The sequence below is a fragment of the Talpa europaea genome, assembly GCF_964194135.1.
Source record: "Talpa europaea genome assembly, chromosome: 1".
In the NCBI taxonomy this organism is placed as follows: domain Eukaryota; kingdom Metazoa; phylum Chordata; class Mammalia; order Eulipotyphla; family Talpidae; genus Talpa; species Talpa europaea.
The window spans coordinates 115,306,805-115,333,856 of NC_140073.1; the positions used below are offsets into that span (position 1 = coordinate 115,306,805).

The 27,052-nt window shown below is 36.4% G+C and overlaps 1 protein-coding gene across 1 annotated transcript in view; it reads right to left on the bottom strand.

The window, feature by feature from the left end:
* Positions 1 to 27,052, bottom strand: part of CCDC141 (coiled-coil domain containing 141) — a gene marked incomplete at both ends in the record, with an annotated part of 197,454 nt that overhangs the window by 92,236 nt on the left and 78,166 nt on the right. Inside the window, 2 exons of the mRNA XM_084258924.1 lie at positions 9,229 to 9,401; positions 21,447 to 21,641. Of these exons, the coding sequence (XP_084115050.1) occupies positions 9,229 to 9,401; positions 21,447 to 21,641 (368 nt within the window). The remainder of the gene's footprint in view (positions 1 to 9,228; positions 9,402 to 21,446; positions 21,642 to 27,052) is intronic.

Genomic DNA, 27,052 nt, shown 5'->3' on the forward strand with positions numbered 1-27,052 from the left:
CTGTCTGTTGTGAGAGCATGAGATACATCAGATTATTCCTGGTATTGATTTTGACTTCTTCAAGTATCACATATACTCAGAAATGACAGACTGTAAAGATTTCTTCAGATATTTGTTTGAAACTCTATCATGGGAGCATTTTCTCCCTTATTCATTGAGCCAGGAGAGGGGATGGAAAGGGAATGAAAATGATTGATATTTCCCCCCAAAGAGCAGAAACATACTGACTTCTTGCTCAGAAATAGACTGTAGTATTTGTTGTATAGAAGCAGTTGCCATATCTTTGCATTTGTTGTAAATTGTGGCTGGGGAGGGAACACATTGTTAATGTGTTCTAATGATTCTTTCTGGAGAATAGAAAGTTGCTTTCAAAGCTTTCATAAATTACCATTGGCAGCCCATCTGGATTAGGAGCTGAACCAGATGGTATGAACTTGACAGCTTACTCTATCTCATCAGAAGGAATCAGCTGATCGTGTTTTTCTCTCAGTCTATGGACAAATGGAAAATGGGGAAAAAAATCATCCTTATCTTTAATATGCTACTGCTTCAGACAGAGACCCAAACATTGACCTTCTTTATTTTGGAGACAATGACAGTCACTCTGGTTTATTTCCATGCTTTTTGAAAAGGTGTCATTTGTACTGTAAAAGTGAAATGCATGTTTTTACAGCATTTTTTTCTGACCTTAATTATATGTATTGAGAATCCCTCTCTACCAAACAAACATTACATCCCCCCCCACACACACACCCCTTTTATGTACACAGTGCATTGAACAAACAGAAAGTAGTAAGTGGGACTGTTCTGGCCCAGATGCAGGCAGAGACCAAAACATGGTGAAATGAAGGGCATCATAGCTAGGTTTCTCAGTGAAATCAGTAAGGGTATAGGATTCTCCCTTCTTGGAAAATACCATTGCCAGCTGCCACTGGGACTACAGAATCAAGCACAATAGGGCAAAGTAACATCAGCACACCCTTCAATCCAGTTTTCTGTTTGCATCTCTGAAAGCCACAGAGTCCCCACAGGAGCTTGTGCAGTCCTGATCAAACAGAATGACACTGGACTAGAGATGCTGTGAGTTTAGATGAAAGTCACTGCTGTGAAGGAGGAAGGAGCAAAGAGGAGAGAAACAAGCAAGGACAACAAAGCTGAGAAACAAACACCCACTCTAGATGAGAATACAATCCAAAAATTCAGAACACATAAGGTAATAAATTCTAAGACACCCAGTAATCAAGAGATAAATGTGCTCCATCTGAATGAAAGAAAGCAAAGCAGTCTGAAAATAACTTTGCCATAAAAATGTCTGAGATCACCAGAGAGATAAAGGAAAACTCAACACCCATAAAAGAACAAGAATCGCTGAAACAAAAACAATAAAAAATAAAACAGAATTAGATGCAAGAAAGAATGAGATAGAAATCCTAAAAATGAAAATAATATAGTTAATAAAGCTAAAAGAATCAATGAATAAAAACAAAGGGAAAATTAAGAGAAGTGAAAATTAATCCGAGGAATTCACTGAGAAAGCAAAGGAATAAAACCTGTGAAAGGCGGGTCAGAATGTGGGAAGACAGACTGAAGGGACTAGCCTTCTTCTATTAGGAGTTACAGAACAATTGAACAGAGAATGACGGAAAATCAGTAATTAATAAAATAATTGCTGAAAAATTTCCATGATTGACAAATAAAACAGGCATTACAGGTGCTATACAACAGACCCATATTTGCGATAACCTGGAATATGTGAAAGTGTATTTAATGTATTTCCTTCTAAAAAGTGTTTCTTTTTGCAATCTTTTCCTCTCCATCCCTCCCAAAGTTTGTATGATGCTATATATGCAATTAAGATTCAACTTTTATACCAGCTTCTCATTCTATTGTGAGGATAATTGCTGCCTTTTAATATTCCTCATAAAAACTCTTTCAATAAGGATTTAGAACATTCATTGTGTTTGTCCTGAAACTATTCGAATATTTCCCAAATTTCTGGGAATGTATTTAGGAGATTTTCAGGTTTTCACTATTATAAATGGCACTGTGATGAGCACTTTATTCATTAAAAAACTCCACTGCATACCTTACTCTCTTATCTGTGTTCTTTTCTTTCCAAATCTTCTAATCTGAGAGATGCTTCCATCATCTAAGGAAGAGATTTCTGCCCGTTCCTTCAGGCTTCCTCTGGAGAGGAAGTTCCAGCAGAACTTATTCTGGGATGCCAGCTGATTCACAGCACATCATCAGCATCATCAATAAATAAACTCATAATGTAAAGAGGGAATCTTGGATATTTATAAGAACCTAATGTAGTTACCCTTCAATTTATTGGGCAGTGTGAAGTTTGGGTGACTTTCATGTGAAACATTTCAGAATTATAAAAGCCTTGACATTGCTATCTAGCCCAGATTGCAGCTATGACATTTGCTCAACCTCTAAAAAGAACAACTTAATATAGACACGAAAATATTTAGAAAGCAGCTGAGTTAACACTGTCATAAGACTCAACTTTGTAATTTCTTAAATTTTAGTATCTGACATTTACCATGTAAATGCGCCATCAAACCCTCTTTTTTATAAAATGGTTATTTAAAGCCCTTAAATGCTTGATAAAATTCTCATAAAATGCAATGATAGGTGACTCCAATAGGTTTTTGTTTTTTTTTTTTTTTAAAGGAGAACTCTTGTTTTTTTGTTTATTTATTTATACAAGCACTGGGCTTGTTTTGTTTCTCTGTTTTGCTGAAGAGTAGGGATCGTTTTTGTTTGTTTTCCAATTAAGAGCTTTTAAAATATTTTTGCTATGATAGAGGTTTTCCTTTAATATCATACCTGCCTTTTAGTATTTCAAGTCAAGTCACCTAGTGTATATAAATACTAAGATAAGAAATGTAAAGTGGTTTCCTGCATAGTTTCAGCTCTCAAGGTGAGGTCATAGTCTGGATGAGACAATGATACTGTCATAAGTCAAACAACTAAGGAATGGTTCAGAACAGCAGAGAATGAAAAGAGAAGCCACAAGATAGACCTGACAAATACAAAGGAATTCAAAGAAAGCATTATGTAAGTTTAAAAATATAGGCCATCAAATTCAACAATGGTCTTCTCAAATTTCATTCCTTCATTTGACTTATCTTTATCGAGGAGTTTGGGATTGTGTTTCCCTTCTCTGAAGAGGTGACCCCGGCATCCACTGTTCCCACAGAGTCCCCATGACTAGAATACCCTTCCTTGATATGCAGTACCCTGACTGGTCCTTAGAATGTGCTGGAGACCAGCACCATTTTACATATCTTGACTGCCTTGAGGCCAAATGTTGGTACCTTCACTTTAGGTGCTCGTGTATGCATTCAATTTTTTTTTTTTTTAATGGACTGAAAGAAAATAATTTTGCAGGGAAAGAGATTTGAGCTAAAACTAGAAGACAGATGGAGTACATATATGCTAAGTACACTAGGATAAAGAAAGAACCCCTGTTCACTCAGTGGCTGGGCTCCATGTTACTGAGTAAAGTTGAATGAAAGAAGTAGAGAGACAGAGTGAGTGATCTGACAGAGTGGGTCAGACCTGCATTCAAGTTTTCACTGTACCCCTCACCAGCATGTGATGGGGAGTAGAGCAAGCTAGTGAATCTGCGTCCTAACTTCCTCATCTGCAAAAGAGGGACAACGATAAAAGTAGTGCCTAGATTACAGGCTGGTTTGGAGGATTCAGCTCACTGCAGAAAGCACACAAGCATTTGCCATTGTTGCTCATGAACACTTGAACATTTTCTCACTTTGCCTAACTCTTTGATCTTGTCTTCTGCCTCACTGGCCTTGCTACCTCTAGTCTAGCTCCACTGCCCTTTCTGTTGTGCCCTTGCTGTCACTCTGCTGGACTCACTCATCAGCTGTTTGCAATATGGTTTGTCCTCCTTAAAGGACCCTCCCTAGTCACAATGTCTAATTGATCCTCCCTCCAGGTACTATCTTAATTCATTTTTATGTGTTTTCATGGTACTCATTTCTGTGTAAGGCATCTTATTTATTGGCTTGTTTTTGGTTGACAGACTATAAGCAGCATGAGGGAAGACACTTCACCTGTCACATTAGATGCTTGGGAGCACCTGATTTACAAAGATTCTCAATAACATTCTTGGAATGAACAAATAAATAAATGAATGAATAATGTTCTTTTTAAAGATCATTACCATCCACATTATCAGCCAAGTAATGGCTGCCAACATAAAAGAAAATTGTGGGGAAAGATTGTCTGCTTTTACTGCTCTATAAATATGAAAAATTGACACTAAACAAGTAATAATAAGCAATAGAAAAAAACAGACAAAAATGTATACCAAAACAAAATATCAGTTAGGACGAGTCTTATGAGCTTTAATTCACCCTCACAAGATAGAAAGAAAGCTGGTGTAGTCTTCTACATAGCAATAGAAACTGAGTCAATACTGAAGCAAGTTTCCTGTAAATACTAAATTAACTTTTGCAAACAGGAAAAGGCAAACAAATACTTTACAAGATGACCTGGTCTTGCTGAATGTTTTTATGTTTTGAGTTCTGAATGAGTAATTGCACTGAAAAAATTAAAAAGAGACATCCCTACTTTTTGACCAGTTATGGAAAACCTCACTCTTGTACCTTCACTTCTACTTCTTCCAGCATCACAAATCACTACAGCTTCTTGTGGCTTGATAAACACAGAATTTTGCTTGCTCTCTTAGACCTACACAGGTCTAGCTTTAGATTCAGTGCTCAAGGGTGATGACAAACAACTCCTAGGAAGAGGTGAGGAGGGTCTGAAGCCAGGCATTTCAACTTCACTGTAAATCTCAGCTTGACCAATGATCACAAACGGTCATAGATAACTTGTTCAAACCAACACTCTAAAATGTCTTTCAAATTAAAGTGTATTTAAGATGGGACACAAGTATTATACTTCTGAAAAGACAATAAACTATTTAACAATGACTCAGAATTATCACTCAGTTATACAGAGGAAAGAGAAAAGGCAAGGAAACATGTCAATATGCTCATTGAAGCTGCTTCAACTTCAAAGCTTTTTTTTTTTTTTTTTTTTTTAAGAGGCATGTGTTTTTATTTATTTATTCGTTTTGGTTTTTTTTTTGTTTTGTTTTGTTTATACATGCACTGAGTACAGTCAGAAGCGCGGGAGGGTGAGAGAATTCACCAGAGCCAGAGCGGGGAGCAGAGCAGGCAGAAGGACCGAAGTACACTGCTGAGGGGAGCAGCGGGCGGCAGGAGAGGTCTGCGCGCCATGTGGGACCCTCATCCGGTGGCCGGGGAGCAGCCGGGGATTGAACCAGCGCCTCAGAGGCTGCTGGCAGCTTCGCAACCCAGCGCTCAACCGCTGCGCCACCGGGGAGGCCCCAACTTCAAAGCTTTTGATTCCAGGATAGAAAAAGTGTGAATCTGGTCCTAACAAGGTGGTAATTACAAGGAAATAATGACAAAGGCCTCAGATATAATGGGGACCTTTATCTCAGATCAATGTGAACTTCTGAATCCTATTTTTTTGACCAAAAGAAAAAAATCAGATCTAAAGGTCTCTAAAATTGCTATCTACCCCAATACTAACTTCTGCTTTTCATTACTTTAAAATAAATGTGTACTTGCTGTATTTCAAATAGAACCCTCACCAGCTATTGAAAATGAAAACAATTTGATATAGTCTTGTAATGATTTGAAACAAATTTGTATTTTGCTTTTGTATTGGAGGTTAAAAAAAATAAGTGAACTATTATTTACTGGATAAACTCTATGTGCCAAGGGTGGTATTATCTCATTCAACTAAAGTAAAAGCTTTGATAGCAGTCATTGGTATACAGAGAAACCAAACAAATGAACTAAATAAAAGAAAAAATATGTTTAGGCCATAAGTTCAAATTAGTGGGTACTAGAAGGGCAGTCAGAGTAGTGGTAGGTAAGTCAGATAAAAGGGGTCATTTGTATGGTAAAGGATAGAACTGGTGTTTTAGGGATGAAGTTAATATAGGATATACAGATATTGATTTATAATGATGTACACTTGGAGCTTACACAATACAATGCATTGTTATTTGAATAAAAGTTATTTTAAAAATCCTCTATGAAATGTCTATCTCCATTTTATAGGTGAGAAAACAGGTTCAGAGAAATTTAAAAGTCAACATTGTTTTGGCCCCTGGAAAGCATGCAATAAAACTGACACTATACCTTAAATTTCTTACCTGTGCCAGTCTTCAAAAGTTGGGCAACAGGAGACTTAATGTTTTGTGTCCCAATAGTGTGACTGGCCTTCAGAAGAACAGGAAGCCATTGTGATATTCAATGACTTCGCTTTGTTGAAATCTACACTAATTTCCCTTGGCACCATTCTAAACTCCACTCACATGCTAGCCTTGGTTGTGACTTAATATCTCCTGTTAGGTTCTACTTCTCTCCTTTGGTGGCAACCCAGGTTGTTGGGCAGATGAATCATTAAATGAGGAAGGGAAAGCAGGTCCCAGATGGAGTGCTTGGGATTGAGGTCAGTTGTTATGTGTGGCTCCAGTTTGCCACTGAGATTCTAATGCATTTCAATTCAGCTTTTAATGTATTTCTATTTTACATCTACCATCTAAATAAAAAATGTCCTTGCCAAGTCACAATTTCACTTTACCTTTAGTTCCTCCTGCCAAATGGAAATAGTATTGATTTGTGAAATCTCAGGGCAACTAAATGCCTTGAAAGTTCATCTACCTAGGATGTTGACAGAAATCATGCTACTAATTTTTAAAAAAAAGTTTTAGTTATTTAACCATTAAATCAAATTTCTTGAAATGATCCCTAACTATTGCAGCTAAGACTGAAGCCTGAAGAATAGAACTATAGACATCCCTTTGAAAAACAACACATATGAAAAATTAAGAGTTAGAAAGAGCAAAGAGTGAGACAAGCTAAGTAAATAAATATGTTGACCGCTACAAAGCAGATAACCAAAAAGTCATTAAAATCTGAAGATACAATATCATATGAAATAATAGTACTTCACTTATATATAAGTGTTGAAAATAAAGCATTTATGATTAGGGCAAACAGGAGAAAGTTTAAATAATAAATTGTGACCAGCTTCCCAACTCCAGGAGTTAAGCATCAAAACTGAATAGGGAACTTCTCTTTCTGGCCAAGAAGCAAGAACTAGATTTTCTCTCATGCCTTAATAGTTGTGTAAGACTAGAAAAATAGAATATATAAAATAACGGTCTCAGACACTAAACAGGTAGTAAATGACAGTGATCCCTTAGAGAAGGGAAATGAACGAGGTGAGTCATTGATTGCATCAATTACTGCCTCGGAGTTGATTTCTAGACTAAAGTTTAGGATGGTAGAATGTGAACAGAGCCCAGTGGTCTAGCTGGTTTCGGAAGACAGAGATCAGACTTGGGGAAATCATAACACCTAGAATTTGGGGGTACCAGAAACAGAACAACAGAGAGCCGGGGAGGGGTCTTTGGTTGCCTCATGGTCTACCCATGCATGAAAGGAAATTGCCCATAGCCAGGGAAAGAATCACAAGTAGAATAGCCTGAACAGAGAAATACTGAACAGAGAAATATCTGCTTTGATACCCATATGCTAATCTTACATGGGACTACTACTCAATTTTAACCAGAGAGTTTACCAATTAATGCAGTCATCATATGACTCAGGGTACATATCTAACACGTACCATGAGTCCAGGCATCTAAGTTTCTGAGCAAAGTAACTGCATGGTCCAAAGCATTTATACATACTGGAAATCTGCATGTTTAGCAGGGAGGGATGGGAGAAGACCTGGTACCCACATTTTGCGTCCAGACATGGCATGCTGGAGCAGACACATTACTAGATGTGTGCCTTGGAGCTAAAGTAACAGCTTAATGACTCTAATTGTCATAGTTAGTTTTTCAAAGGGGAAAATAACTTGCTCTTCTTTAGCCTCAGCTTTTTGACTCCTGCTTGAACACCTTGGATTATCTCTGATCTTAGCTTTGCATGATCCCATAGTAACCAACACAAGCCCTGGTTAAAATCTCTGTCTATATTCACACTGCCTTCTGGAAAGAAAACTCCCTAAACTCAATTTTACCAAGTGAGTACTTTTAGATACATCTAAAAGAGGATAGAATAAGAGTTTAAACAAAAATAAAATAATTTCACCACATTATACTTATTTGTTTCTCAAAGTGAATGCTTTTGAGTTTCAAAGAGAAAATCAAATTGTAGACATAGAAGATTAAAAAAATGGTCTTAACTCTTTTACACAAATCTTTTCATCTCTCTCTGTCAAATGTAAGCCCTGCATTTATTTCTTCCTAGACGCTATCAGTTTTATCATCTGCACTGTTATCTTCCTTTTGTCTTTCAATTCCTGCTTCTTTTTCCTGTTCCCATTTCATTCCCCTTCTGTTTCTGAAGTTTCTTCTCTCCCATTTCTAAGCTCTCACTGATATACTCCCTAAGTGTGCTCTTAACAAACAACCCGCACCATCACACTGGTTAAAAGAACAGGATTAAGGGTCTGTGCACTTGGATTCAAATTATGACTTTGCCACTAATTAGCTGTGTGATCTTTTTCAAGTTACTTAACCTTGCTATCAATTATTTGTAAAAGGTGACATTAATAATATGTGTTCTGTAAAGCTACTGTGAGGAGTAATGAGATACTTCTCCTTAAGCACAGTGCCTGACACATGGTAGACTCTCAGTAAATGTGAGTTATTAATTTTATTATTAATAAAGTCACCTTTTATTTGGGGTTTTGCTTGGTGAACTAACAAGACCATAAATTCTGAGACTTTGGGAATGCTGGTATTTTGTTTTCTCCAGACAGGGAAAAAGAAATAGGGTAGACTTAAGGCTAATGAGTTAAAAGGGAAGAAGAAACTGCTTGTGGGTGCTAGAATATGAAAAGCATGGAGAATTAAAGCTATTTCCTTTTTTCCTTTCCCTCTCTCCTCCTCAGAAACACAAAGGAAGAATGCTTAGTATCTTTAGATCCTTGGGCTCAGGAAATAGCTTCCCTTCTGGATGAGCAATGTTATACTCAGAATTGCTGTTGACTAAAATTGAATGGATCTTTTTAAGCCATGTCATAATGCAGCAAAACATCAGAAGCAGAAAAAAATCATGCCACTTATTTTTTAATAGGTTGTGGAGTCTTTGAAAAAAAACTTGTTACACTGCGGAAGAAATAGACTTTACTCACCGGCAGGAGTCTACTTGGCTGATTAAGGCTTGTCCCTTCTGCAAAGCATCAGCTGCGCAGTCTGTAATTTCTCTGTGTAATTCCTCATGCCTTGCTGCCAAGACAGGCAGACTTAAACCCTCTGATTTAAGGAGCTTAAGGTAAGCTTCAACTCTTCCAAGTACATCAAATGCCTGCCAAAGAAAACATATTTTCATTTTCTGCCTTTCTAGTTTAAAGTCTACATCAATGTGTACACAAAATACTAGAGATAAAAACCAGGCCGTTCAATTTATTAGTTTGATCTTAACCAAAAACAACAATCTTAGTCTTGGAAAACAGATATATAGCTTTAAGACTCCATTAGGGAAACTGAATATAGCTTAGTTCAGCATAAATAAATGTCAGTACCATAAAATTACCAAAATAGTTTACATTGAGAATGGATCTATGTAACATAGCTATAACTGTATAGAACTTGGAGAGCCAGCATATTCTATACTGCATAAATTTAATGGATGAGATATTTCAAAAATATTACACAGCTTTTCATAACCTGAATATGTGGGCAATATTCTTGAAAGGAAATTTCCCAATACATTGCACTTTACACCTGAAGTACTATAGGACAAAATTCAAAAATTACTAGTGTGCTTTTGCTTCTTGCCTTTTCAAATACAAGATTTCTATCTATTCCATCCAAAGCATCCACCTGTCTATAGAGAATGTTAGAATTTGGTTCTGAAGCAGTGTAAAATAAGACCAAAAAAAAAATTTTGGTTTTGATATGGATGGTCTCATGAGTCTAGTACCACTGAAACCTGAGAGAGAGCAAAGAAGTAAGGCTGAGTTGATGCTGAAGAAATACATTTTAACCCAAATGCAGTGATGACAGCTGTAGAGCTATGTAAATGCACCCAGGCTCCTGTACCTCACTGCCATCTTATATTCAGAACTTGCAAGGCAGAATGGGAAATGGACAAAACAAAATCTCTCACCCACAGTCTTATTATTTATAAGTTGATATTCTCTTCTCTCTCCAAAGTCCTCATGTCTCTTCAATATGTTTTTCCTGTTTATGTGGAGTGTTTGAAACAACATTATTCCTATTTATTCAGTAGTAGGAACTACTAGCAACAATAACTTAGAAAGACATTCCATGTTTAGGGATAGGAAGAATCAATATAATCAAAGTGACTTCTACTTAAAAAAAATGTAGAAATTTAATGCAGTCCTCATCAAAATAGCAATAATATTCTTCAAAGAAACTGAGCAAAAAATATTGAAATTTATATGGAACCATAAAAGGCCTTGAATAACTAAAGCAACCCTAAGAAGAAAAGGAGAGAAATGAAGGCTTCACATTACCTGACTTGAAACTATACTAAAGCAGTGCTTAAAACAATATAGTAATGATAGAAAAATAAGCACATGGATTAATGAAACAGAATTGAAAGCCTAGAAATAAGTTCATGTACACACAAATACAAAATTTGTGAAAAGGAGTCAAAGCCATACACTGGAGGAAAGAAGAGTTTCTTGAACAATGATTTTGGGAAAACTGCATGGCTACCTGTAAAAGACAAATTTGAGTAACAATCTAACTCTCTGTGTAAAAATAAATTCCAAATGTATTAAAGATTTAGATGTAAGACCTGTAGAAATATATAAAAGAAAATATTGGTAATATGTTTCATGACATCAATGATAAAGATGTTTTTGGAGATTGGACCCCAATGGCAAGAGAAATAAAAGCAAAAATAAACAATTGGGAATACCTCAAATTATAAAGTTTTTCCAAAATGAAAAAAAATATATAAATAGATGAAAAAGAGATCCTACTGAATGGGAGAAAATATATACACATTATATAGCTAATAAGAGGATAATAGGCAAGATAAATAAAAAATTTACAAACTCAACAATTAAAAAATTCCCAATTAATGGGAAGCAGATCTGAAAAGACAATTCACCAAAGAGGATATCCAAAAAGTCAAAATAGATATGAAAAAATGTTCAGCATCAGTTTTAAAAAGGGAGAGGCAAGTTAAAACCACAATGAAGGCTCTCATACTCTCACCATGTGAGAATGGAACATACTAAAAATATCCCAATAATAAGTGCTGGCGAGGATGCAGAGAAAGAGGAACTCTATTATTGATACATTGGTGGTGGGAACATAAAATAGTACAGTCATTTTGGAAAGTGATCTGAATTTACCTTAAGAAATTTAACTTAAAGGTGCCTCCCTGGGGGCCAAGGGGTTAAGTCTCAGCACTATGAAGATACCTGCAGCCACTGATACTTGTACTAGGGGACAGGCTTGGTACTTGCACTCAATTTGTCTGGCCCTGAAGCTCCAGCACTTAAATCCTGGCTACAGTGCCACATAACAAAGGGCCAGTGTGGGAGGATTAAGAAAGAAGGGGGCGGGGGAGAAAGAAGGGGCATTTCCAAGGAACCTGTAGCCTCGGGTACTTAGGTGTTTGTGTCTGCCTTCCCTTCCTAAAGATGAGAGAAGATACAGAGAAAAGTTGAGACATTTCTCCTATGCTACAGGACTATAAAAGACGACAGCTTTATTAAAGATACTTTGAACCTGAAAATCTCTTCCTTATCTCATCCTTTTCTTTCCTGCAGCTGGCAAGAGAGCCAAATGCATCAAGATGTTGATGTTAGAAAAGGGGATTAAATTACTTGATCTTTCCATAATGCATTAAAATGCCACTTGGCAATAATCACTGGTTCTGGATTTTGTTTTTATTTTAAATTTTTATTGCTTATTTTGAATAAAGTGGAGTCTCCTGTTAATCAAGAGTTGGTTTTAAAGTCAGTGCCTAAAGCAAAAATCTGGTGTAGTCAAAATTATCATGAACTTCCTTAAATAAACTTAAAGTTCAATATATATGAACTAGTGCTTATGGCAGTATGTAGTCACTCAATGCTAACATTTAGCATTGAAACCACTGAGCTAGACATAAGGGAAAGATAAAGGGAAAGTATATATGTAGATGTCAGGGTATTCCTTTCTTTCCTGATTTACGGTAGTTTTCAAGTTTCTAGTACAAATGGAGAAAAGATAGCATTTCAAAGTGCTTTTCCTTGCCTGCAAGTTTTAACCTCATTTAATATTTAATATTAATCCATTAATACTGATCATGTTATCATATACCTATCACATCTGTTGATTTTCTATAAATTGAAGAAAACTATGATAGTAAGTAGGGAATAATGGGGAGTGTGTGGTAAGTAGCAAGAAAATATCTTCAATACTCAAAATATTGATTGATCAGACACATCTTTAAAAAGTCATGAGAAGAGTGTGGCCACCTGCTGCCTGTCATTCACCCCAAGTGGGTCTTTCTTCTTGTGGCCTCACTGAACAGCTGCTCCTCACACAGCCTTGGGCGTTGGTCTCATCGTCATAGGAATGAGATGCAAAAGCCACGTGTACATTTAACGCATATGTGATGTGACCCCACCCGATTCTGAATGTTACCATAAAGGTGTTATTTCCTAACAATATCCAAATAAATGGAAAAGCTAAACATTTACTAGAAAAAAATCGAGGAACAAGATAACCCAAAACTAAGAATCAAAATAGTCAAATTGTCTTCCATAGAGTTTCCTCCAAAAGATGAGCATTTGGAAAGCGTTTACTTATGGATTGTTCTGTGTAATAGAAAGAAGGTGGGTGATTTCATCCCTTCATTAGCTCAATACATGTATTTACAGAATACCTACTATAGGTAAAATGGGTTGATGCTGCATGAGAGTTTATTCCTTATCCTTAATCCTAACCTAACACAATGGAAATAATCTATAGACAGAAAAATAGTTAAATTTCTTGATTTTCAGAGGAGACCTCTTTCAAGAAGATTGTACATTCTGCGATTGTCTGAATCACACACAAACCTCATTTCTCTTATTTCCACGTAGAATTTGATGAGGAATCCATGTGCCAATTCCAGAAATGATCTAAGTATCATAGCTCCCACTTAATCCAACCCCTAAAATAGAACTGAGTGCTTTTCTATTTGCCATATCCATAAGGAACCAGATATACTGAATCCAGCCTGGAAAGAACCTCTTTGTTGCACACATAGTACAGAACACAGTATTTCTGACAAGGACACTGTGAACCTTACATAAACTCCTTTGGAATTAATATTTTCGCTTTAGTTGTTCTCTTCACTTCCCCCTCTTTCTCCAAACTTTGCATGTTCTGGTCAGATAAAGATTTTATGATTGGATTGGAAAAAGGAAGTATATAGATACACATCTCCATTATAATGATTAATATTATATATCATATCATAATATTTTCTCCAATCAGCTCTTTTTGGCTCTAGTTTGGAAAGATTAAGGAGTTGCTTGGGTTTTGTTCTTCAAGATGCTAGTAAAGATCTTTCTCTCTTACGTACAAGATCCAAAGCAGGCTACACAAAATTAAATAGAGATGGTATCAGGAAGAACATGGTGCATTTTATTCTTTTTAAAATATCTATGAGATTAGTAAATTAAGGACCATGAGTCAACTAGCATAATTCTTGTATTATTATTTCACAAAGATGTTTAATAAGTAATACAAATGGATCAACATTTAAAAATACTTCAAATTTTTTCTTCATGAGTCTCAAGGCTGGAGAGGGAATGTGTTTGGCTTTTTTAGTTACTGAAGACACAAAATTCAAACAAGCATCTAGCCAGTTTCCACTATCTGTGAAGATTTAGATTTCCCCTGGGTTCAGTTTTTATAAAGCCCTAAAACTTCAGCTTTCTTTCTTAAGCATTATCTAAGATAATTCCTGGTAGCTCCAGTTTGGCAAGCTAATTCTTAATTCACATCCTACTCAAATTTATCCAACTATTTATTTTCCAATTTATTTTTCATTGATGAAGCACCATTGTTTTACATCTTTGTTAATATTAATTTTTTTTTCTCGCCTCCCCCTTTGTTAATAGTTTAACTACGTACCCAACTATATAAATACCATGAAGGCCAAGGGCAAAGAGGTGATGTGATTTTCAGTTCCCAATATTTGCTGCCCCCTACTGGTGCTTCATTTTATTTCTTGCCTCTCAAAGGTTGCTATTAGATCCCAGAACTTCCTGATCCAAGAGTTTCAAGGTGGATTAGTGCTGTTCATGAGAAGTACTTAAATCATGAGTACCAAGAGAGTGAGATAGAACAATTTTCTATGATTAATGTGTCATAAATATAGGCAACTCAATGTACATATGGTGAATGAAATTAAGAATAACAAAAAAAATCATAAATAGAATCATGAGTCCTCATAGGGAGGCTTTTGTCTCACATGCTGAAAAGAAAAAAACACTGGAAAAGAATGAGTTTGGGATTGAAAAGGGAAATATCTGAAGCATTTCATCAACAAGGAATGGAGGAAGTTTATGTACTAACCATCTCTTTTTCTGCGCGGAGCCCATATAGAGTAGATAAACTAGACCCACATGTAGAACTTGAACCTGACAGTCACTGTCTATAATTTCTGGTTTCTTTAAATGGCCCCAAAACGGCTTTAGGATGATTTGAAGAATATTAATATAGAAAATGTTCATTTATGATGTGCAAAGTATTTCATTTTTTCCTTCATTCAACAAATAATTATGGAACTCTATTGAACATGCACTCTGCTGGATGATGGGGCTATGACAATGAACAAAACTAAGTCACATTAGCATGGCTTGGGCAGTATTAAATGCATATATTTAATACAAAATAAGGGCTAGCACTTAGTGAGTGCTTAGCTGTTCAATGCACTAGTCATGTTTTAACTTATTTATATAGCTCAATGACTCTGTGAGGTACACATACTTATTATTTCTATTTTACAGATGGAAAATCCAGATGCACAGGGAAGTTAAGTGACAGCCCAAGGTCATAAAACTAATAAATATTTGAGACCAGATTCAAATCTAGGCAGTCTGACTCCAAAATTGACAGTATTATTTTGGAAAAGTGTCATCCTAGCAAACATTTCTCAATTTTCACTTAACGCTTCACAATTCCATTTGTTTATTTATACTCCAATTCTCCCCTGAAAGGATTTTGAATGTTTATCACCAATTGTAAGAACTTTTACTACTGAATGAGGTTTCCTGAAGAAGATTGTCTGGCTCATTAGGCCTAGCTCAGAAAAGAGAAAACTCAAGTTCAAAATGAAAATTCATTTGTCACAGGGCCCTTTATCCACTCATTCAATAAAAGTTTTGAAGTCTGGCTGGCTTACAAAAATGGCTAAGACACATATCTCTCCAACAAGATCAGAAAAATACTATGGGATTAATAAGAATTCAGCAGGTAATGCTACCCAGAGACTTCTTGGAGTAAGTGGTATGAATGAGGACAGTCTCGTTATACAGCACTACTCGCCTTCTTAGATGTTAAGCTGAAATTTGTGTTCTTTGTGTCTGAAAGTAATGAAGCTGTCCTCTTTCAAAATTATCTTATCCCAATTACCTTGGATCAATATAAACTCTTATGAACAATATAATGTTGGCCTTGAAACTCCAACTTTCTAATATTTCACTGCTTTCCGTTATTCAAATAATGACTGAGCATCTATTACCAGGCAGGCACTGGTCTAGGTGTTCTGGTAAGCACAAAATGAAATGGAGATATTTCTTACCCCCAAGAAAGTTTAATTTAGCAAAGGAAAGAAATCTACCCAGAATACCAAAAGCATAAAGAATAATGTGTTTTCTTCTAATGGGAAGACTTACATCTGAAATGTAAGATGTTCAAGGTATTTCTTATTGTTGATAATGTTTTTCTATTATACATAGATTAATTTTATGCTAATAATTTAGCCATGTTTACCAAGAATTTGCTATGACTAAACCATTCTGAGTCAGCACAGATGGAGCATTAACGAAGACATCATCTGCTTCTATATCATGAAGCTTGCCTCATCATAAATTTCTTGTCTTTAATATCTCTGAATATTTGAGGGCATGTTCACTATAAGACAAACTTCTTAGCATACTATTCAAGACCGTTCATGAATACCTGCTTGCTTCTGCTGCTTTTGTCTCCCATCACTCTGGGCTTGTACCCCACACAAAACGAATTCTTCGGTTCCCTAGTCATGACAAGATTTTCACCATCCAGCCCTCTCTAAACCTTTACTTCCTCAGCCTTCCAAATTTAGGTCAGTGGTCACCACGTCCTCTAAAGGAGCCTTCCTCGATACTTTTTCCCTGGCCAGGCTGAGGAATTCCATGTTCCCCATGCTCTAGGCAAACAGATTCATCAATTTCCCCATAGAATCAGCACTTGTTTCTCTGCCGCTACTCTAACTAGACTGAGAGGATTTTGAAGGCGAGGATTGTATAATTTGTTGCTTTAGCACCCACTCAATTCATGACAACAATATTTATACAATATATTTTCTGAATACACATGTGGAGGAAGGGAGGTTGTGAAAGCAAGTGGTTTAGTTCTTTGTCAGAGAAAGGAAAGTTGTTCTAGAAGAGAGAAATTGGCAATAGTGCTTAAGAATTATAAAACTGAAAGTAATTACATTTCCTTCATGTCTAATGATAATTAGCTTGATTTCTTCCATTTCATTTAAATTCTTTCTGGATAATGTTTTTTAAGACAGGTTATTTCTTTTAATCTTTTCTACAACTGGGCCATTTTAATTGCTTCTCATCTAAAATGTAACTCTTTTGCAAATGCTAGAATAAATATATGTGCTATAATAGATATAAGTGAATATTTATGTACATATGTATGTGAAAAAATGTATACCAAACTCCATATTCCATGTTTAATTTTCTTTTGTCTGAAACCATAAGGTTGTCAGACTAATATGGGCTCATGCTATTCTGCTCTTGAAACATATTATACATTATCTGTTTGAATCAAACCGCATTTCCTAAACAATTATAAATATATTTTGAGTGATCAATACATATTAACTAGAGCTTTGTTAAAGTGAAGATGCTGGAAATATAATAAATACAATAATTTATAATCAAGAAGGATGAAAACTTGAGATAAAGATGAGTGACGTCTATGTTTTTATTTGATGACATGTCCTCATAACTATTTGCAATTAGAGGAAACCTTCTCCAAATGACTATCATACAATGTTAACAATAAATAAGCAATAAACCTCTACTTGTATTTGTGTTAGGTGATTAAGCAAATAGGTTAACTAAACACAGTAGGTGACTCTAAAATGAAAAAAAAAAAAGTATCCTGGACTCTTGAGTTATATGGCTCAATATCCAGTTGAATTCTATGGCTGGATATGGAAAGCATCAGTAGCAAGACACTTAAGGTCCTGACATTGCCACCTACTGCTCCTTCCAGATACAAACCAGTGCACTCGAGCCAAAGGCTACAGATACTTTGGATCAGAAACAGATTGTGGCACAAAGGAGTATGGCAATATGCACCTAAAGAGGTTAGTGTCCTGTTTCTGAATCATATACAGTGTTGTAAACCAATGTTAACTTAAAAATAATTATGTTTAAAAATCAGAATATGAAATATTGGGAAATCATCAACTTCTAGTAGGAATAAAAGGTAAATAATTTCATTCCTGGAGTCACAGAGCAAAGGCAGTGGGGCACTTGTCAATGTGGAAAATTAGGAGAAAATTTTATTTTACTGAATTTCACAAACTGGTATATAATGGCTTATAGAATTTTTATGGGTTTTTTTCCTGCTGTATCTCCAGCATTTAGAACAGTGTCTGACACATAGTAGTTGCTCAGTGTTTATTAAAGAATCACTAAAGAAAAGAGTAATTATTCTCACGAATTTTCCATGCTTTTGTATAGTTAGCAACTTCAATAAAAGAAGTTACTGTGACTTTTTTTCTATTAAGTAAAACTATCTCTAGTTAGAATTGGTAGCTAGAGAAATTAATGAATATTAAAAGGGGGGAAATGAGAGTTCTAGATGATTGCAATGAAAGTACCAAAAACAAAGATAAAAATTTGGATGGAAAAAAAAAAGAACTTTATATGATATGGAAAACTTACTAACAAAAGTCCCTTCTGCAAATGAGATTGACATTCATTTCTCCTTATTTTAACAAAATTCAAAAAAATAAAAGGTATATATTCTCAATTACATATTTCATTACTAAGCAAACACTCAAGGTATCTCATTCATTCATTCATAACCACTACACTAACACATATTTTCATAGATATTTGATGCATATATTAAAGAATATTGACCTACTTTTATCAAATTTAAACAAGAGTCTGATGCTAAAAAAAAATAACTGTACTTATCAGAGTGGAATTGGTTTTCATGGTATCTTTTTTTAAGCACCAACTTTCTCATTTTTCAAGTACTAATATCCAGATTTGCTGGTGTTGGGGAAGAGAGTGTCTAGTGTCCCTACCCATCTTGCTGGTGAGTCAGAAATGTCTCTCTCCCTGACCTCTCTACCAAGTCCACGTTCTCAGTGTGGTGTTGTAGCCACCAACCTTCAGGGTTGAGGAAATGTCTGCCTCTGAGACAAAGAACAAAGTACGGGCCTGTTTGCTATTTGCTATAAAACAGCAGATTCCCTAAGCCTAGGACGGTTGGTTCCTCTTCTGAGCCCTACCTGCTGTGGGTGGGGTCACCCATCTGGGCCCATCTCATCCTGTGGAAACTGGGGCTTAGGGATCTGGTGTGACATGCTGACACTCTGGTTACTGCTTTTGCTGTGAATAATAAAGTCTTTCAAAACTGACTCAGAAGCCACGTGTCTTTTGTCAGCACCCATGCAGCTGTGACAAGTTAACACATTAGCCTGAATGTTGGGTAAAATCTCCAATCCTCACAATGTTGGCAGCAGTTCTTCCCCTAGTAATACAGATGCTCACAGTTAGAAAAGCCCAATATACTGAAGGCACAAAGTGAATTTCAAAAGGAAAAATCAATGCTTTGGAGACAGATTGATGATATAAACTAAAAATGTTCCTCCACTATGTAAACAGAATTTCTGAGTAGAAAAAATAATTTAAGGGATTTTGAAATTGTATTAATGTTTTAAAACCAGCCCTTTATTTTAATTAGGGTTATTTATGAATATGATGTCAAAAATGGGGTACAGTGATAAACCTTTTGCAAATTTGGAAATTCCATGATATAAATCATATAAGGAATACCATAAATCATGAGAAGAGTTCTTTAAATGAATTACCTATTACATAATTTCATCTTTTTTATTTCTTAATAATATGGTGAATAATTCATTCCAAGGTCATGATTAAACAACTACCTCCAAATTCCACTTTCTATTTTGCTGAAGTAAAAGTATCCATCATCTTTCACACAGAGCTCTTAGATTTGGAGTTTCAAATTATTTCCTTGATGCTTTGAAAAGGGAAAAATAACCCTGTACCTTTCTAAGTACCACTTGGCTGTGTAGAATGCTATACATTGGCACAAATCCCAAGTAACGTTTTTATAATTTGAATGCCATGACTTCAAAGGATGAAACAAGGAATCTAGAGTTCAAGTCTTTGGGGTTAAGAGATATTTCTTAGAATTTGACCTGAAACTACTGTATTTAGAAAGTCACCACTCTGTTCTTCATTTTGTAAAATTATTGCAAGAGATAGAATTCTTCTTCCCTCAAAGCCCAGGAAGAGTGTAAGAAGAAAGACCTCATGGTAAAGGTACCAAATAATATGAACAGAGAAAGAAAATGTGAGAATGAGAGTGAAAGAGAGAAAAAAAATCTTTATTTTGCAGGCCTATAAAGTACAGGATTTGTACTAGAAGCATTGTTTTATTGTAGCAACCCACTTTCCTTAGAAATACTTGACTGGCAGATGACCCATTTAGTTTGTAGAGCGAGGATGTAACAGAAGTTAAAAAGTCTCTTCTTCAAAGACAGGGCTGTTGAAAAGCAACTAGCACCTACCATCTACTTAACATCACCAGTAATGTGTTATGCCTTTTTCTTCTCTTCAAACAAGCAATTCAAAACAATTTAACAATAAATATTTAACATTTTAAGCATTACTCCAGCATCTCTAATTTAGAGTTTTACTAGTGTTTATCCTTTTCAAAAAGTTTCCTATTACTGGGACCCCCTGGTGGTGCAAGGGGTTAAGTAGCACTATGAAGCAGTCCGCAGTCACTGCAACATGAGTTTAATCCCCATCCAGGAAGGTGACCCATTGGTGTAGCAGACCTCTCCTGTCTCACCCACTGCTTCCCTCAGCAGTGTACTTCAGTCTGCCTGTTCTGTTCCCCACTCTGTCTCCGGTGAATCTTCTCACCCCCTGCATCTCTGGCCTGTGCCCCACTTCTTGTACGTATAAATAAATGTTTTTTAAAAAGTTTCCTATTACTTAAGAAATTAAACATGAAGTAACTGTTTTGACATATACCAGGACACTGTAATCGGAGCACTGATGTCATTACGTTAATCACAATATACCTAGCTTCTGGAGGTTCCCCATTCACTTCCTGCCACATTATCCAGTTTTAAATACATCTGTAAAATTTAAGACTTTTAACAATTCCTGGAAGGTGTATATAGGTTGGTAAAGTTAGAAAAAAATTCAGATTTTAAATAACATCACCATCTCAGATACTAAACTCTACGCAAGTACTGTGAACTTGTGAACATTCTAGTCAGCTGGAGCCAACTGCTACAATCAATATGAAATAAATCAACCTGGAGCAGAGCAAGTCTCCAATGAAAGAGTACCCAGAAACAGTTCAAAGCAAGATTTCCCTTTTGCTAGCGTTAAAAGGCCAAGACAGTAAAAGCTCAGTTTCTAACTTTATGATTTGCATGCAGAGGCTTGCAATATTCATTTATTTTTCTCTGATAAATGAAAAGGGGGTTAAAAAGAGAGAAAGTGCTTTAGGTAATAGCTTGAAGTTTTTTTTATAACCTTGATAAATTTTGTGATTATTCCCTTCCTCCAGGGAAAACACTACAATGTGGTCATAAGTATCCCCGCCCCTCCACCCACAACAGAACTATGATAGTTCCAAAATAAAACCCTTATAGGTAATTTTTAAAAATACAGTGACCCTTTACATGTTGAAGTGGAGTCTCTTAGTTTTGAGAATATAATGGCCTCAATAGGAATAGATTTTAAAAGTTCTTCTTTGCTGCCCTCAATTTTGAAACTCCACCTGGAGTCTCAACTTCCTGCATGTGCTCTGATTTGTTGAAGTGATGTGTCTCTTACTAGTCTGCCCTGCTTACCTAAAATTACCAATTTGACCTCACACTGACCTTGTTAGTGCTGTTAAAAAAATCATTTGTCTTCTTTAACCAGGTTTCCCTCTCCACCATGAGCAGATCAAACTCTTCTTGAAGCTGATTCAGTTTCTGGTTAGAGAGCTGTAGGTGTTCTTTCTCCACGTTGTCCTTGGACAGCAGAATCTCCAGGGCCTCACTCTTCAGCTTCTCAACAGCAGAATTCCATTCCTACAAGAGAACATTCTCTTCAATTTATTTTACACATCATCCCATTTGTAATGTCTGATTAAGTTCAGAGAACATTCAGATGTGTTAATATATCAGAAACCAGTTGTATTTTCAAATCATAGAGTAAATTCTACATGTAGGTTTGAGTACCGAGATGCAGCTGAAACGGAAAAGGACATAGAAAAGAGGCTTTAAAGGGAAAGATGAGAGCAGCAAGTTGGCTGGGATGTGTGACTGATCTGGCTGCCTTGAATACAGGTCACTTCCACTTCTGTTAACATTATCTGAATTCGTACCTGAAATACATACCAAAAAAAAAAAAAAAAAAAACCAATGGCATTTTTCAACCTCTAACTCATTTTGACCTGTATTTATTCACTTAAGTATAAAAAAGTTTCTCTCCTCCAACAATTCAATCTCATTGCCAATGTGGGCAAATATGGGCAAAAAAGGAATGGAAAGCTCATATTTTCTATCTGTAGCTTTTGGGTCTGCCTATACTTAGAACTGAAATTAAGCTCTGTGTCTCTCCACAGAATTAATAGCTATTATTGTGCAGTGCGCCCTCCTTCATGACCTCCGCTTCACCTCTCAATGCTTCACTCTTAATGACATAAAAACATTTCGAAAAATGAAAAGAGGCAGATTTTTACTTTCTGTGGCATGAGGATGAAAAACAGTAAGTAAAGAGAACATAAGAGTTGGAGTCAGCCAAACATATTAACATTCAATTTATTTGAAGGGAAATTCAAACTTCTTGCAAAGGGCTAAAGTCAGATCCAATTTCATAAAATAATGCTTATGTCTAACAGGGCAGTCTTGTGAGTGGATTTTCTGGTACCTATTTCAGCTGAGAATTAAGTGGTAAACAAAGACTATTTGTTAAAGCATCAGATATTTAGCACCAAATTTCAAAAATGTTGAAATCTGACTCCTTCCTGGCTTGTTCCTCAATGCAAAAGACGCTATTATTGTTATATTTGTTATATAAGTATAGCCTTAGTGCTGCTTACCACTATGATTTCTATTCATTTCATAAGCTGTACTAAGATTGATGTCGTAGGAAATAAAAAGTAAAATTTGGTTCTTTCTTTTAACAATATATAAACTGTTATTTTATGTAATTGTCATATACATTTGCATTATTAAATGTATTAAATATTGTTAATATACACACAATGTGGTAGTGTTTTAAATATAATTAGGGGATGTTGAAGGCAGAAATTGCACATATTACTTTATGGACTTTATATAACTTGTTCTAGTCTTTTGCAAGGGAAAAATATTTCAATCAATTTACAAGAAGATTAGATGAAGGGTTTGGCATTTTTTGGAGCACCTTGTGGATTTTAAATATAATTCTCACAAATTTAGGTTAGATACTATTTTCCCTGTATTTATATACACTCAGAGGAGTATGTTACTCAACATTATCGTAGGGTCAGGAAGGGCATAGAGCAGGATCTCTATGATCCAAGCAGACGGGTTAAAGGAATGTTCCGGAGTCCTTGGTGGCTTTTGCAGGCTTTTATTGGGATTTACCAGGTACATGGCAGGCAGGGGTGCCGGGGGGCCAGGAAACTGACAGGCCTCCTAGGCTCCAGCGAGTCTTCACTCTTCCTGGACTCTCCAGCGTTCTCTCGTGGCCTCTGCTTCTCTGCTCCTTTCGCTCTGCTGTTCCCCTCCTGGTGTTTCTTCCATTCTACTCTCTTTAGCTCTGCTCTACTGGCGTCCCCGTGACACTGCCCTTATAAGTCCAGTCTCAGCCCAGGTGAAGCCCATCTACACATGCCCACACCCTACTCCAGGTGCCCGCCATGAGGCATGCATTCAGGACCACAGATCCATCATCAATCCTAATGGCGGGAGGGCAGAAAAGCCTGATACTTTCTTACCTTACCCTACAATTACATATTTAACAAGTGGCAGAATCAGCAGTTCATAGTGAGTAATGCTACATTCTGGGGAACTGAAGCTAGAGAAACTCACAAATTTCAAAGTTTCTCAGTGAATGCAAAAGCTGTATTCTTCAGCATGAATATGGGTTATGTGAGCTCTTGAAGGCCTTCATATTTTTAAAGAGTCATTCATCCCCACTTCAGGACAGTTAATATGTACCATGCCGTTCTTTCGTAAAGCACTGTAAATATCCCTCTCACTCAAAAAATATTACCATAACCTTCTGGGTATGGGAAAGAACAAATGTTTTTTAAAGCAGTTAGCACAATTTCTGGCACATATAATGGACACTCATTAAATGTTAGCCCCACTTTTTTTTTTTTAAAGATTTATTTATTTATTTATTTATAGAAGCACTGGGTACAGTCAGAAGCGCGGGAGGGTGAGAGAATTCACCAGAGCCAGAGCAGGGAGCAGAGCAGGCAGAAGGACCAAAGTACACTGCTGAGGGGAGCAGCGGGAGGCAGGAGAGGTCTGTGGGACCCTCCTCCAGTGGCCGGGGAGCAGCCGGGGATAGAACCAGCGCTGCAGGGGCTGCGGGCAGCTTCGCAACCCAGCGCTCAACCGCTGCACCATCGGGGAGGCCCAGCCCCACTTTTCTTCTTGGTCATTCTTATTTCTCAGTTCTGAAATAACAATAATGGGGAGTCTCCAAATGTTATTGATCAATGTCATGTATTGATTAGTATTATAGGATAAACAAAATAAAACAGATCTCTTTGCTACAGTTCTTCTTTCAATATTTCCTGTGTTAATGTGCATTGAGGCTCGTTAGGAGTAAAATAGGTGTGGAATATTTTGAAAACAATTTTTTGGATAAAGAATGCTACCCATCCAGGGGGATCAGTGCCCCCGTGGGCGCAATGTTCTGGGAGAACACTCTTCTTGCGGCTAAGAGCAGCTGCATCACCTAATTGGTTCACCTGTTTTCATGAGGCTTTTTATTTCTTGCCTTCATTTTCCCCTTATCCCTCTAACTACTCAATCAGTCCATGTCCTCTTACTTGTATTCATTCTCTTGTTTTCTATCTACTAAGATCTGTGGGCTATTAATGAACTCAGCAAAGAAGTCCATGGGGTCCAAATAAACAGAATAAAACAGGTGCTTCTTTAAAAAAAAAAATTGCCATTGACCAGAACCTTCTGTGCTCATTAGAGAAAGACCACTTTAATAGAGAACCCGAGGAAAGCCTTGAAAGCCAGAGGGAAAGAAAACAGAATTTAGGAGATGGTAAAAGATTACAGTTAGTCTGGACAACACTAAGCAGTAGGATGTTGCCTAAACTGTCAACAAGACAGTAAGACTGGATTTTTCTGTCTGTATGCTAGCACTATGCCAAATGTTTTACACAGGTTATCTCATTTAATCTTCAGCACACCCTCTACAAGGTAGGAACTGTTATTATGTTCATTTTACAGATGTGGTGAATGAAGCTTAGAGGAATTAAGAACTTATCTAATGTCTCAATACAAGTAAGTAAAAGAACCTGAATTCAAACTCAGATAGTTTGACTCTAGAATTCACTCTTTCAAACAGTACCCCAATCTCAGCAATTCCTAGTGTTTTTTCACCACAGAAAGATTAAATGTATCAGTTTAGAGGTGCAGAGGTAAGACTTCCATAAGACTAGATAAGGTCTTGGAAATGATAAAAGTCTTTTATGACCTTGAGATTTTTCTGATTTGAAATTAGAATCTTCATGGTTTCTAAGTAAACACAATGCACTTGCAGATATAATTGAGAATTTATAGTCCAAATTCAAGTTTAATTTGGCCCAGCAACTGGACCAAAAGAATAAAGCTGTTCTCTGTGAATAAGAAGTAAAATACCTGTGAGCAGTTCACAGTGTTCATAAATCTGCCTTTACTATAAATTTTGCAAACAACATTAAAGAGAGATCTGGAGCAGAGCCAAGTCTTTGAAAACCCACTTTAACCTTGTGCTTCTATGTTCTAAAAAGTGGACTGTGACCTTCCAAGGAAACTGTAAAGGACCATTTTCTGCCTCTTATCTTTTCCTATTCTCCATCCCAGTCTTCTTAATTACATTTTCACATGAACTCTGTGGGTATTAAATGAAGCTGGATCCATTCAATATTTCTATTCAATCTTCTCAGAAAATTGGTTCTGTTTTCTTTGGGCAAGCAATCTATAGGCAGTTTCTGATGCATTTCTATACCATTCTGATGATGTATTTCTCTTAGGGGATGGTTCCACTATTTTAAGATAAAACTTTCCAGAGTTACCTGAATCCATCACAGCATATAACAAATTTAGTTGTCATTGTTGTCAAGGCTCGAGAAACCCAGTGAAGAGAAACTAGGTCCATTTTCTCTCAGCCCTAGCTGCCTGACTGCTAAGTGTTAAACTTCGGACTGTTTCAGCTACTTTGCAATAAAATATTTCCAGTATTTGTCCTCACCAGCAGAAAGCCAGGCCTACATTTCCTTGGCTTTTCAGTTTGACGGAGAAATGTGCATACCTCTGACCCCATAGAGACGTGTAGAACTGTGTGTTCCTGGGCTCAGGGTGTCTCCACAGGTCACCCCATTATTTTCCTTTTCCACTCACAGTAGTAACCCTTTTAAGCTATAACTTTCTGTATTCCATTTGCTGCAGAAATTGAACTTCTCTTGGATCCGTTGATTGAAAGGGTACTTTTAAGAAGATCAGTGCTGACAGACAAGGTGATAATGATTTCTTTCCTTTTTTTTTATAACAATAGTATCAGGTAAGCACTTCAAATGTATTTATGGACTGGCATAAAAATTATCCAGCAAGTATATTTAAAAAGTAAAAATATTAGCTACTTCAGTTGAAACAAATTTATAATAAAAATGCATTTAATAGGCTTATGTTTTCCTGAAAAATTCCCTATAGAGAAAGGAAATTTAAAGGTCTGCCACTTGCAGTAAATTATTTTCAGAATAAACCTGACATCAGAGTGTGATTTTTAAGTGGGAGATGTACAAGAAGCAATCTGGAATGTATATGTGAACTATTAAGAAAATATTGGCTATAGAGATTACTGGACAAAATGACATCTGTCAGAAGTGTGGAACTTACGTGATGGTAGTTAAGCTTGGCTATATTCTAGAACATCTCATTAGCTACTGCCCACTTCTCGTCAAGTCTCTATGTCCTGCACACCAAGGAAAATTAACTCACTGACACAAAATCATAGAACTTTACATGACTGCATTAACAGATGGTACAAAGAAATTCCATCAGAGATATTTTAATAGGCCTTGAGCAGAACTTAAGAAGTGTTTGTGTTTTTGAAAAGTGGCAGTGAGTCCTTGAAAAGCTGAAACTCTGAGTTGAATTGCAAACCAAGTCAGTTTCCTCTTATATGCCCTTGGCAGGCATTTCTACAGTAATTTATACAGAAGTCAGGGTCACTGGAGAGATGGGTGTCAACCAACTCTTGGATGAGTGCAGAGTTTAGTGCC